Source organism: Hemitrygon akajei, chromosome 17 (assembly GCF_048418815.1).
Source record: "Hemitrygon akajei chromosome 17, sHemAka1.3, whole genome shotgun sequence".
Taxonomy (NCBI): Eukaryota; Metazoa; Chordata; class Chondrichthyes; order Myliobatiformes; family Dasyatidae; genus Hemitrygon; species Hemitrygon akajei.
The window spans coordinates 37,416,910-37,431,777 of NC_133140.1; the positions used below are offsets into that span (position 1 = coordinate 37,416,910).

General features: G+C 44.7%; 1 protein-coding gene across 1 annotated transcript in view; it reads right to left on the reverse strand.

Annotated features, from left to right (window-relative positions):
* Positions 1-14,099, reverse strand: part of vrk3 (VRK serine/threonine kinase 3) — a 97,000-nt gene extending 82,901 nt beyond the window's left edge. The window contains exons 1-5 of the mRNA XM_073069661.1: positions 13,985-14,099; positions 11,560-11,702; positions 10,243-10,386; positions 9,486-9,635; positions 7,401-7,485 (exon numbers count right to left, since the gene is read on the reverse strand). Coding sequence (XP_072925762.1) covers positions 7,401-7,485; positions 9,486-9,635; positions 10,243-10,386; positions 11,560-11,701 — 521 coding nt within the window. The 5' untranslated portion in view covers position 11,702; positions 13,985-14,099. The remainder of the gene's footprint in view (positions 1-7,400; positions 7,486-9,485; positions 9,636-10,242; positions 10,387-11,559; positions 11,703-13,984) is intronic.
* Positions 14,100-14,868: the final 769 nt, after the last annotated feature.

Genomic DNA, 14,868 nt, shown 5'->3' on the forward strand with positions numbered 1-14,868 from the left:
CATCAGAGAAGGGTAACACTATGAGCAAAAATTAAAGAGAAAATAGCTGGGAATCTCTTTGTTTACTTGGGACACTATGCTGCTTAATTGGGGCAAGAGACCATTGCTGAACGGTTTCTAACTAGTGTCAGATGATTGCACTTTTATGGATGTTAGACACTACACCATACTTAGAGCGAACAGTTTTAAAATATCATCAGCTGTGGGAGCTTGTGTTAAAAAAAGTGACTTTCATTTATGATAGGAGAGAAATAAGCAATAAGATAATTCTGAACTGTTTTGTTCACTGTGGTTTCAAGGATTCTGGTTTGAATGTGCCAGAAATGGGTGAAAGTGAAAATGAAACGATTTTCCTACTTCAACAAGTTAGGAACGATGAGGAATTTGAAGATATCGACAACCATCTTGAATGCTACAGTGAAAATAAAGATGGAGTATGCAATCGTCCATAACATTGTATGGAGGCAGTCTATTATCTGCACGAGGTGTCTGCATTAATTTTCTTCATTGTGCACACTGGATGAATTCCTCTACCAATAACTTTTAGGAACTAATTGTTTAATAGTACTGTAGTGGTGTTGATAGTGTTCTAATTTGTTCTGTATTTCATTTAAATCCAGAATTTGTTACTCATGTAAATGGTAGTTTTACCTTTTATAACAATTTCCATGAAACTTTGGTTAATTGGAGCAGCCACTTCAATATGCCAAAATTCATTGGTCCCGATGTGTCACAGTCAACTGAAATGGACTGTGTTTGGAATATCTTGATTTTAGCTAAAGCAATGATTGAATGTACTATCAGGAACTATCTATAGTTCTATTATAATGGTGTGAGTATGTGGAAATATCATAAAGTTGAGTACCTTACTCCCCCTCCTACTTAACTCAGAGAAGTAAATCTTGCTTTTCTGGAGGAAGTTCGGTGACACTTTACAAGAACTTGGTGAAAACAGTGCCTGTTGAGAGTAGGTAATGTGAAGGGTGAAGCAGGGAACATTTGCAATCACTATATGCATTCAAAATCTTATTTGCTTATTTTGATTCCGTGATTAAGCAAAACAAATATTCTTATTAACAGATATATGCATCTGTGGGAAGTACCATTTACCCTTAGCATGTCAGCCACGCCACAGCTAGATTTTAACACTAGAGAAGAGAAAAATACCCTGCCTTTCAGAATCTCTGGATTAATTATGCATGAAACCTTCTTCGAATTTGTTCCCATACTTAGCCCAGGAACAAGAAACTAAGTGCGGTACATTCAATCATTGCTTTAGCTAAAATCAAGATAATCCAGCATTACACGAGGAAATCTGCAGATGCTGGAAATTCAAACAACAACACACACAAAATGCTGGTATAACACAGCAAGCTAGGCAGCATCTATAGGGAGAAGCGATGTCGACGATTCAGGCCGAGACCCTTCTTCAGGACTAACCGAAAGGAAAGATAGTAAGAGATTTGAAAGTAGTGGGGGGAGGGGGAAATGCGAAATGATAGGAGAATACTGGAGGGGGTGGGATGAAGCTAAGAGCTGGAAAGGTGATTGGCGAAAGTGATACAGAGCTGGAGAAGGGAAAGGATCATGGGACGGGAGGCCTCAGGAGAAAGAAAGCGGGGGGGGGGGGGGAGCACCAGAGGGAGATGGAGAACAGGCAAACAACTAAATATGTCAGGGATGGGGTAAGAAGGGGAGGGGAGGAGGGGCATGAACGGAAGTTAGAGAAGTCAATGTTCATGCCATCAGGTTGGAGGCTACCCAGCCGGTATATAAGGTGTTGTTCCTCCAACCTGAGTTTGGATTCATTTTGACAATAGAGGAGGCCATGGATAGACATATCAGAATGGGAATGGGACATGGAATTAAAATGTGTGCCACTGGGAGATCCTGCTTTTTCTGGCGGACCGAGTGTAGGCGTTCCACGAAACGGTCTCCCAGTCTGCGTCGGGTCTCGCCAATATATAAAAGGCCACACCGGGAGCACCGGACGCAGTATACCACACCAGCCGACTCCGCCGGCTCTCTTCTTCCGCGGGCTCCGTCTCCAAGCTTACTTCTTGGACAAGGACTCTCCTACCCCCACCGATGACCCCTTCTCCCATCTTCAACCCTCCTCCTCTTCATGGACACCCCGCTCTGGTCTTCTGCCTGCTCTGGATCTTTCTATTGCTAATTGCCGACGGGACATCAACCGTCTTGAATTCACCACACCCTGTTCCAATTCCAACCTCACTCCTTCCGAAAGCTCTGCTCTCCGCTCCCTCCGCATCAATCCCAACCTCACTATAAAACCTGTTGATAAGGGGGGAGCTGTTGTTGTCTGGCGTACTGACCTCTACCTGGCCGAGGCACAGCGACAACTCTCTGATAACACCTCTTATTTACCCCTTGATCATGATCCCACTAAGGAGCACCAGGCCATTGTCTCCAATACCATCACCAACCTTATTAGCTCTGGGGATCTCCCATCCACTGCCACAAACCTCATAGTTCCCACAACCCGCACTTCCCATTTCTACCTCCTACCCAAGATCCACAAACCTGCCTGTCCAGGTAGACCTATTGTCTCAGCTTGCTCCTGCCCCACTGAACTAATTTCTGCATACCTTGACACTGTCTTATCCCCCCTTGTTCAATCTCTTCCCACCTATGTTCGTGACACTTGTCATGCTTTGAATTTTTTCAATGATTTTAAGTTCCCTGGCCCCCTCCGTCTTATTTTCACCATGGACGTCCAGTCCCTATATACCTCCATCCCCCACCGAGATGGTCTCGAAGCTCTTCGGTTTTTTTTGGATTTCAGATCTAACCAAATCCCCTCTACCACCACTCTCCTCCGTCTAGATGAATTAGTTCTTACTCTCAATAATTTCTCCTTTGGCTCCTCCCACTTCCTCCAAACCAAGGGTGTAGCCATGGGCACCCGTATGGGTCCCAGTTATGCCTGCCTTTTTGTTGGCTTTGTGGAACAGTCCATGTTCCAAGGCTATACCGGTATCCATCCCCCTCTTTTCCTTCGCAAATCGACGACTGCATTGGCGCTGCCTCTTGCACACGTACTGAGCTCGTCGACTTCATTAACTTTGCCTCCAACTTTCACCCTGCCCTCAAATTTACCTTGTCCATTTCTGACACCTCCCTCCCCTTTCTTGATCTTTCTGTCTCCATCTCTGGAGACGGCCTATCTATTGATATCTACTATAAACCTACAGACTCTCACAGCTACCTGGACTATTCCTCTTCCCAACCTGTCTCTTGCAAGAAGGCTATCCCCTTCTCACAATTCCTCCGTCTCCGCCGCATCTGCTCTCAGGATGAGGCTTTTCTTTCCAGGACAAAGGAGATGTCTTCCTTTTTTAAGCAAAGGGGCTTCCCTTCATCCACCATCAACTCTGCTCTCAAACGCATCTCTCCCATTTCCCGCACATCTGCCCTCACCCCATCCACCCGCCACCCCACGCGGGATAGGGTTCCCCTTGTCCTTACCTACCACCCCACCAGCCTCCAGGTCCAACATATAATTCTCCGTAACTTCCGCCACCTCCAACGGGATCCCACTACCAAACACATTTTTCCCTCCCCCCTCTTTCTGCTTTTCGCAGGGATCGCTCCCTACGCGACTCCCTTGTCCACTCGTCCCCCCCATCCCTTCCCACCGATCTCCCTCCTGGCACTTATCCTTGTAAACAGAACCAAGTGCTACACCTGCCCTTACACTTCCTCCCTCACCACCATTTAGGGCCCCAGATAGTCCTTCCAGGTGAGGCGACACTTCACCTGTGAGTCGGCTGGTGTGGTATACTGCGTCCGGTGCTCCCGGTGTGGCCTTTTATATATTGGCGAGACCCGACGCAGACTGGGAGACCGTTTCGTGGAACACCTATGCTCGGTCCACCAGAAAAAGCAGGATCTCCCAGTGGCCACACATTTTAATTCCACGTCCCATTCCCATTCTGATATGTCTATCCATGGCCTCCTCTACTGTCAAAATGAATCCAAACTCAGGTTGGAGGAACAACACCTTATATACCGGCTGGGTAGCCTCCAACCTGATGGCATGAACATTGACTTCTCTAACTTCAGTTAATGCCCCTCCTCCCCTTCTTACCCCATCCCTGACATATTTAGTTGTTTGCTTGTTCTCCATCTCCCTCTGGTGCTCCCCCCCCCCCCCGCTTTCTTTCTCCTGAGGCCTCCCGTCCCATGATCCTTTCCCTTCTCCAGCTCTGTATCACTTTCGCCAATCACCTTTCCAGCTCTTAGCTTCATCCCACCCCCTCTGGTCTACTCCTATCATTTCGCATTTCCCCCTCCCCCCTCTACTTTCAAATCTCTTACTATCTTTCCTTTCGGTTAGTCCTGATGAATGGTCTCAGCCTGAAACGTCGACATCGCTTCTCCCTATAGATGCTGCCTAGCCTGCTGTGTTCTACCAGCATTTTGTGTGTAATCCAGCATTAAATACTTACTGATTTGTTTTGGCTGTATTAAATTGTTACAAGCTGAGACTGGTAGCTGAAAGTGAACAATAAGCAGGGACCCCAACTCAATACCTGTCAATTTTTGATTATTTTGAGACTAAGTGTAACCAGTACAAAATTTCAAAGATTCTGCAATCAATACCTAGGAAGTTCAATAATTGTCAGTGCTTTAAAAATCTATCTTTGCCTCACAGAAAAATTATACTACATATCATAGCAAGACCAATTAGAGGCTTGGGTTTGATTGTTATGCTGACACATCTATGGACTGGTTTTCACAAGCAAATAATAACTGCACCATTTCCCAAGTTGTTTTACATAGACTGAGAACATGGCCACCAAAGACGAAGTCATTACATTTGTGGACAGTCAATCAGCCAAACTGGAAATTGAAATAGCCAAAAGGTAGCAGGAATAGAGAAAATTTAAAGGTAGGGATAGGCTATGAATTGATTTGCAAACAAGGGTAAAAACTTCAAACAAAAGTGCTGTAAACTAGAGGCCAATACAGGCCAGCAAGGTGAAAGACAAATGGGATCTTGATAACTCTAATTACAAAGTGTAGCACGTGAAGGCCAATCAGGAGTGTGTTGGAACAGATAACCTTAGAGGTAACAAAAGACACGATTCCAAGATGGTAGGATTAAGGCTTTATTTCTGACACAAAAAATATAACTTTAAATTTGAAGGAAAAGAAACAATTCATGAAGAACAAGTACAATGAACTATGATGAGAGAATAGAGGAGAAATCCAGCATATAGTTTAGCAGAAACAGGATCAAGAGAAAAAGAAGGTAATAGGAGCTGGGGAGAAACAGAGGCAAATCCCACTGGTCTGGCCCAGGGCTAGGTGAACAGTAGAGGTAACTGACTGTAGCTTCAATACTACTCATGTCAGTCCATGGGTTACCACTTTGATATTGATGAAAGTATAGGATGCAGGAGAGGGGGTGACCTATGGTGGAAAAAAATGTAAAAAAAAAGAAAAAAAACAGGGTCAGAGAACCCTAGGCAAGATTTTTTAAACATTTTGGCAAATTTAAGGATAACAGCCAAAGTTCATATTCTGAATATGAAAGAACTGATTTAGATGAGCTTTATCCGGGGATTGTCAGGTTGGGAGGGGATAAGGAACTTGGATAGAGTGCTCTAGAAGGGAGTGATCAGAGATGGCTTTGTGACTGAGAAGGCAATGTCACAAGGGTAGCATAAACATGCCAGATCTATAGGGGACTAAGGGGAAAAGTACACATCATTTCTAATACCCTAAGTTACAGAAACAAGTTAATAAAACTAAATGCGTGTCAGGGTCTAGTCCGGTCCGGAATCTGCTTTCCTGGTCTAGATCTGGTCCGAGGGCTCCGGACTCCGGGTCCTGCAGTTGTCCCTCCCATCACCCGTGATCTAGTTAGGACCCTCCTGGCTCAAGGAGGCACACCTGTGACTCATTAAGCTGCAGGTATTTATAAGTGGCCTTGGGACTGGGACCAGGCGGGTGGTCGTTTTGTTCTGTTTCCTGTTCTACGCCGGCTCCGAACTCTTCTCTGCATTCTGTTATCCTGCCCGGGCTCAGATCTACTCCTCATCATGCTTCTCTGCCCTGTACCAGTACTGCCAGGTTGGTCCTCTCCCCCACCTTTCTTCCCATGCGCTGGTCCCGCTTCTCCGCTCATTTGTGTTGTTCGCGCGGTCGCACTGTCTGCCGGCCTTTCCCGATTTTCCTGCTATCATGTCTGTTGTGTTGGTCACCCTGGACCTATGCCCGTTCCTACCCCTTGCCTCCGTTGGGCAGGTCTGGCTGACCTGCTGCTGCCCGGCGGTGGTTCTGCCCGTTCCTATTCCTTGCCTCCGTCTGGCAGGCCCGGCTGGTCTGCCGCTGCCCGGCAGGGGTTCTGCCTCGTCCTCCTCTTCCACCCGAACCCTGGGATTGTGCCCCGCACTCGCCTAGGGGTCCGCGTCGTGCCCAGGCCTCCGGTGTTTCCGCCTGGGAGGCGGCCCTACCCAGGACATATTCAGCCCGCCCAGGGAGGGCTCTCCGCCAACTTATCTAGCCACCTAGACCTGTCTGCCTGAACCCCGGGGACCTGCCTGCCTGCCTGCCTGAACCCCGGGGACCTGCCGGCCTGCCTGCCTGAACCCCGGGGACCTGTCGGCCTGAACCCCGGGGACCTGCCTGCTTGAACCCCGGGGACCTGCCTGCCTGAACCCCGGGGACCTGTCGGCCTGAACCCCGGGGACCTGCCTGCCTGAACCCCGGGGACCTGCCGGCCTGAACCCCGGGGACCTGCCGGCCTGCCTGAACCCCGGGGACCTGTCTGCCTGAACCCCGGGGACCTGTCTGCCTGAACCCCGGGGACCTGCCTGCCTGAACCCCGGGGACCTGTCGGCCTGAACCCCGGGGACCTGTCGGCCTGAACCCCGGGGACCTGCCTGCCTGCCTGCCTGAACCTGGGGACCTGCCTGCCTGAACCCCGGGGACCTGTCTACCTGAACCCCGGGGACCTGTCTACCTGAACCCCGGGGACCTGTCTACCTGAACCCCGGGGACCTGTCTGTCTGCCTGAACCCCGGGGACCTGTTGGCTTGCCTGCCTGAACCCCGGGGACCTGTCGGCCTGAACTCGAACTCCGGGAGCCCGCTCCGCTCTGCCTGCCTGAACTCCGGGAGCCCGCTCCGCTCTGCCTGCCTGACACTCTATCGACCTGAACCCCAGCTCTACCCTTAAATGCCATGGCATCCCCATCCTGTCCTCCCCCTAGTACTTCAGTGTCTGCGTACTGCGTTTGGGTCCATCCGGCCGCGTTCCTGACAATGCGGCCAATCATAATATTTGTAGGTATTAGATGCTTACTTGACACCCACATTTGAGATACCGTTAAAGACAAACTACTGTCATACTTTTCCTACTGCACCTACCTGTAAGCATTTTCATGAAATCCAAAGCCAATGCAAGCTGGAATTCCCAGAAATGTCATCACATGAGACTTCACCCATTTGTCAACTGCCAAAACAAAATCAGACATATTGAAACGCTTTTTAATAAAATTGGTTTCCATAAAGTTAGCAGAAAATTACTTAATCAACTCAATATATTCCTTAAATGCAGGAATTTTATTAATTAACAAACTGAGAGTATTAAAAAAATGACCCTTCTGGTTTATGACAGGCCATTAAGATGTAGTTAGCTAGGCTCTTAAGTAACATACCACACAGAAAAGGAAGCACTAAATTAAACGATTTAAGTTGTTACTATATTACTATATTAAATTCAGACCACTAACAAGTAGCTTGCTTAGTGTAATTGAGAATGAAAGTTACAAATATATAGATGTGACAATGATTACTGAGTTCATGATCCACTAAAGGCAGCAAGTCTTTAGGAGGGCAGGGCTGAAAACTCTTTTCTCATTTGCTCATTTACCATCAAGCAAAAGGGAAATCTGGGATCGTTTTAAAGATTAATACAAGAGGTGGAGTGCACAAAGATAGCTACACATAGCTTATAGAATGGGTGGCAGCAAAAAGGTTTTCACTAATCTATTCTTACTAAAACATTCATGTAATTAAGCTGCAAATTATAGTCTAGATCAAATGGTTTTTTTGTTTTAAAGACATCTCAGTTTATGCTGTTTACCTTTAACTGGCTTTGCAGCACGCTGGAGAAAAATTTGTTCATTAAAAATTCGACCATCCTTTGCATCCTGGAAACATATTTTTTAAATCAAAATAGACTTTATCCAAAAATAAAATTATATACAATAAACCATTCAATGACTTTCAATTCTTTACAATTGTTTCCATTATTATCTTACATTTTCACACTTTTCGCCACCCACGTGGCACTCTGTTATTCCATATTTACATACACTTGTTTAGGGGTATACACCCTGTCCCCCTACCCCTCAACTCCCACAGGAGAAGAACCCTAGACTGTGGTCCTTCCCCACTGGGCCCTTGTGGTGGCTGCCCCAAGTTTGAGTGCATTCCTCAGCACGTACTCCTGCAGACGAGAATGTGCCAGTCGGCAGCATTCCCCCACGGACATCTCTGTGTGCTGGTAGACCATCAAGTTTCGGGCTGACCAAAGAGCGTCTTTGACCGAGTTGATGATCTGCCAGCAGCACTGGATGTTGGTCTCGGTGTGCGTCCCCGGGAACAGCCCATAGATCAGAGAGTTCTCTGTTACGCAGCTGCTGGGGATGAACCTCGACACCGCCCCTTCCATCCTCCTCCACACCTTCTCTGCGAACCCACAGTGTGCAAAGAGGTGGGTTACCGACTCCTCCTCACTGCAGTCCTCCCGTGGACAGAGGGGTGTGGAGATGATGTTCCGGGCGTACAGGAGGGATCGGACTGGGAGGGCCCCTCTCACCGCCAGCCAGGCGAGGTCTTGGTGCCTGTTGGTGAGGTCTGGCGATGAGGCATTTTGCCAGATGAACTGGATGGTCTGCTCAGGGAACCACCTCCACTGTGTCCATCACATCCTTCTCCTGCAGTGCCTGCAGGACCCTACGTGCTGACCACTGCCTGATGGCTCTGTGGTCAAAGGCGTTGACCTGAAAGAACTTCTCTACGAAGGACAGGTATGGCGGCAACGACCAGCTGACAGGGGTGTTGCACGGGAAAGGGGCCAGACCCATCCTGCGTAGCCAGGGCAACAGGTAGAATCTGGGCACATAGTGGTACTTGGTGCCCACATACCTGGGATCTACACACAACCTGATGCAGCCACACACGAAGCTGGCCATCAGGCTCCCAATCTAACACCTCTTTCCAGCGACGATGATGACAGCAGTGAACAGGATGGCTGAAGATAACAGTGCATTAGCCCGAGGCCCGGGCATCAAGAACACTGTCCGGCTGACAGTGTGATGCCAGAACGAGGGCAACGACTTCACGAGAGTGATCTTCATCCAGAAGGTCTTGATGGACTGCTGTTGATATTGGATTACCTTTAAGTAAAAGTAGCACCAATTAGTCTAGCAGAATGTGGTAAAATACCTGTACAGAGCAACCCAGATTCAGTTTCATGCTGAGAAAGAAGCCTGATAAGTTTCCATTTTTTATTGTTCTGATCAGTCAGAATTTCATCTTCTATATTCAGTTCCAATGGATTATTCTTTTGCCGCTTTCCTTTTGGACTTTTTGCAGCTGAAGGGAAGAGAAAATACATTGTTTCCACACTGTCTGACTCTAAATTCATTTCAAATAAGACATTCATTTTTACTGATGTGCATAAACTCCAATTAAGCTCATCTTGTACAAAATGGCATCTCATGGAAACTGCTGGTAAATCTCAACTGTAGATCCAGTAAATCTTAACGTGTTGAAAAAAAGCATCCTAAGTTCATATTCTACATCACAGCTTGAGAAACCAACTCTACATAATTGACACAACTTGGTTTGGCTTTCAGATCAATTTGAAAAATATTCCACACAAACAATTTCTATGCTGATTAATTTACAACGGTCCTATGATTATGTTTAAGAAAAGAACAAAATTTTTCCAGGGAATGCATTCATTCCAGAATCATTCGAACCAGCACAGTCATATTTTTAAAAAAAATATTTTTTTGGTCTGGATTGCAACAGCAAAATTCCTGGTAGAAATTTTGGAAACAGTATTTAGGAAACAAAATTTATCAAAATAACTTGAAGCAAAGAGTTTTAAGCTGAATTAGAGATATTAAAACTTCATGGTATATACAGCATCACTTTATCTGGTTAAGTACATGATCTTCCAATAGTGAGAACTTACCAAGTGGTGACTTGACAGGGGATTTCTGAGTGCTCAGAACACTCTTTCGTTTTCTCTCAGGAGAAGCTATTTCTTTTTTGGGAGAGATTAATTTCACAGGGGAGCACTTTGAATTCGGTGCTTTTGGACTCGGCTCAGTTTGTGCTGAAATTACAATGAAAGAACCAACTTTTAAAGACTGGATTATTGTGCTTCAAAGTAAATGATCTGTAAGGCTGCTGCTTAAAATTTTGGCAGCAAAGAACCCAATTAGTTGAGAGTGGAAAACACCAAACACAAAATAGGTTGTAGAAGTGCTAAATAAAATTTCAACACTTGCTGCCGCTTAACCATGTATCCAGATAATTTTCTAAGAGTATTATTTCTCTAAAGAATGATTGGCTGTATATTTTTGATGGGGGTGTGGGCATGTGGGGTGGGAAGTGGGGGTGGCACCTGTGATGCCATACAAAATTACTTAATTGAGTAGAAGAAAGCAACAAACTTGAACTTATTAAGCCCACTTAAATTACCTACTCAAGATTGAAGATATTAGGTGATGCTTCTATTTGATAGCTTGATTAAAGAAAGTTAAATATGCAAGTTTAGATGGCTTAGAGATGCCAGTGCTCAAGCTGGAGAAGTTCAACAGAACCATGAAGACGGAGTATCAAAGGAAGAAAGTATATTATTGTTAAAATAAAGTTAGTTGTATAATGAAGGTATGATGGAAGTCAAGAAGACAAAGTAAAGGATGAAGTGAGAATAGCAATGGGAGTCAGAATCATTGCAAAAAAGTAATACAATGGGATAGAGGCGTCAAAGCAAGCAACATGGACAGCAATGGTAGAAAATTCCTTAATTTAATATTCACAGATTAGACAAAGGAGGTAACTAGTAACTTAAAAAAATGAGGGAAAAATACATGTAAAATATTATTTTTGTGGATAGTTGTCCCTCAGATACAGGTCTTCCCCGGATTATGAATACCTGACTTAAAGACCCTGGCAAAGTGGATTGGGGGGCTGCTGCAAAACCGCAGACTGTTGAATGGGAATGGAGCATCACCAAATGCCCTCTTCCAGCCCTCCCACCAGACTGCAACAACTGGTGGTTGGGTAAAGCCAAGTAGAACTGTGAGTGCTGAACAGACTCAGGCACCAAGTCAACGCAGTCTCCCAACACAACTATTTATGTTTGTATCTAGCTTACGAGACTTGTGAGGAACAGAACCCTGGTGTAATCTGGATACTACATAGTGAAACTCATTATCCCACTGATCTAAAATAATCAGCCTTTCTGCCCTCATATGGGAAAACAATGAGGCTGAGGAGGTACCTGAAGATGAGGTGGAATGAAAGGTAACAGGCTGCACTTCCTCCTCGTTTTCTCCTTTGGGTATCTTGAAACCACATGATGGACAAAACTTGAAAGTAGCTTCTAAATTCTGGCCACAATCTGGACAATACTTAAAAACCATGCTGAAAAATTCAAAGGCACAACAGCTGGGAATTAATTGAAATATGATGGAGTTACATCTGTTCCAGTTTGTCAAATTAGTTTCTCTCAAAACAAACTGATGGGCAACACCCTTAGAGTTAATTTCATTTCATACCATTTCTCATGTTTTCGTAGATTAATCATTTTCACCTTGGCTCTGGCATTAACACAATTCTAAAATCACAATGCTTGACAAGATTCTAATCAGACTCAATCCTCCAAAGTGTTTAATGTCATAATCAAACTATGTGCCAATCAAAAAGAGCTATACAACCTATTACCATCCACTAACACCTATTTGTTGCCCTGGGGGTCATATCTTCTGAAAGAAAATATGGGAGATTCTGCCTATACCAAATCATCCATCAGCAGGTTCCATGCACCACCGCCCTCTGGGTGAAAATCTGTTTGCTCATCTCCACTCTTTTTCTCCTATCAGTTATTTTAAAGCAATGTCCCCTGTTTTTTTAAATCTCACTGCTGAAGACCCCTCTTAACTCAATACACTTTATTTCTCTCTCCTCTCCACTTCCTATACTTTAACTAAAAACTTCCAGTTTTGCCAACATCCTCTAACATCTTTTGTGCCCTTCTAACATAATCATATCTTTCCTGTAATACCCAGAACAAAACACAGGACTTAAGATACGGTCAAATAAGTATCTTATACAAGTTTAATATTAAACTTTCTGTACTTGTATTCTATTCCTCAGCCAGCAAAGAAAAACACTCTGCATACTTTCTTAACCAGTTTTTCCATTTATTTTGCTATGTTTAATTGTTAAGCCCATCTAGTTCCACTATGCTTTTTAATACCCTTCCTCATGTATATAATCTCGTCACCCACCTCCAACTTCAATTCTCCAGATTAAATTCCATTTGCCACTTAGCTGTTCAAATGCTCAGTCCATTTATGTCTATGTCAACTATACAGCCAGGCTTTGGACATTTGCAAACTCCTTTATCACGTCCCTATACTTAGAAAAGTACAGCATAGGAATGTAGACTTTCACAAATAAAATAACATGAGGCGTTTTAAGTTTAAGAAAAACCGTAAAAACTCATCTATGAACACAAAAAGCATGGTAACAGAACTTCTCATAATATGTCATCACATCTGACCTGCTCATAAAATGTATCCCAACTCAATGTTGGTGGTTGTGAATGATGTGCATTTCCATCAATTATATTTGGCCCAATGAAAATTTGTTTAAAGTGGTTTCAAAAGGCTAAGAAACAAAAACTCATATTTACAAGAACATTCAGGAGCACAACTTAGTGCACAGTAAATTTTTCACCCATAGTAACATAGAAAAAACAAGCAACAAAGAGCTTGGTGATAACTACAAGAACACTGCAGTTTGGAAATAAATGCATCAAAACAACCTAAGAAAGTTAAGTTTGGGGCACAGGGCTTTCACTTATTGAGGAAGGTGAGTGGGAGGGATGAATGAAAAGCACTGAAGTCCAGATTGAATAACCATAAAAAAACAGATTGGATGCAGACTCTTAGTATTTGTGATAGTTTCTTCATTACAGTATATAGGTTTGGATGTACAGAGTCCTGATGTAGGGTCACAGCCAAAAACATTGACTGTTTATTCTTCTCCATAGATGCTGCCTGACTGCTGAGTTGGTGCAGCATTTTATCTCAGAATCAGAATATGTCATGAAATTTGTTGCCTTTGTGGCAACAGTACAATGTAATATATGAGAAAAATCCTGTGAATTATAGTAAGTGTAAGTGTTACAGTATACAATAGCGCAAAAATAAAAATGAAGTTGTGAGGTAGTGTTCATGGGTCTAAAGTCCATTTAGAAATTGGATGGCAGAGGGGAAGCTGCTGCTGAATCATTGAGTGTGTGACTTCATCTAGATAGTTTAATATCTTCACTCTTCTTGTTTAAGGCTTGCATTCACCGTTGAAAAATAATACTTTAAATTTAAATGTGGAATTACATTCCTAATTGAAATATGACTAGGGTTACTGTTTCCAATTAGAAACGAGAAATAATGGGGTAAATCGAATCTACTTTTTTCAATAAAATATTGTTACAGTGTATTTATTTTATTGAGTTTACTGAGCTGGGCGAATTGAATAGCATCACTTCTGGATTCCTTTAGGTTACAGATTCATCCAATGTGTGCATGGCCAAGCAAGTAAACACTCCAGCTCAGGCTTCGCTAGTGGGCCACGCTTCTCCCCACAACTGCGCCGAGACAGGTAAGGCAGGGCAGGGGCCCCGAGATCCCCGCACCTACCTGGAACCGTTACCCGCGTTGTTCACATTCGACTCGGGCGATTTATAGCTGCGTGTTCGAAGTCCAACCCGACGCTGCGGCTGGCGGCGTCTCGGCCGCTGGAGGGTGCTCGCCACCTGCAATCGCAGTCGCTTCGCTCGCTCCAGCGCGGCCCCTTCCAATCACCTGGGCGCGCTTACAGAACTGATGACGCGCCCCCAGCCTTCCGCGCGCTTACAGAACTGATGACGCGCCCCCAGCCTTCCGCGCGCTTATATAGCTAATGGCGCGCCTCCATGTACGTGCAACGGTTGCCCCGTTCCTCGCGTTATGCTCTTTGCGCCATGATGATCAAACCCTCCAACGTGGGCAAAGTGCAAGTTTCACTAAAAGACACAAGTTCCTCACTTATCGCAAAGAAACGTAACCAAGTGATGGCAATGTACTCGGCCGACAATTCCTCTCTTCCCCACAGGCGCTGTTCGACTCGCTGATTTCCTTCTGTGGGCCGTCTGTTCCTCATTCTAGCATTTGCAGTTTCTTGTGTTTGCAATATTATGTCTTGACTTGTATCACATTTTTAGGTGCTCCAAGGGCTAACAGGCAGAGAGTTAGAAGTTGTGGCTAAAATGTAGAATATGTAAGGGAAAAAATAACTTCAAATAGTTTAATTTCAAAAGCAATTAGGAAATGGAATTCATTGCCTGTATGTACAAGTTTAATAATGAGTAAAGCTGCAGCCAACCTGAAACATTGATCGTTTATACTTCCACAGATTCTGCTTGACCTTCTGTGTGCCTCAAGGATTTTGTTTGTTGCTTCAGACTCCATCATCTGTAGCCTATTGCATCTCCAAGTTAGTGCCTGTGGAAGGAAATTGGATCAGAGGCGGCTCAGTAGTGTAG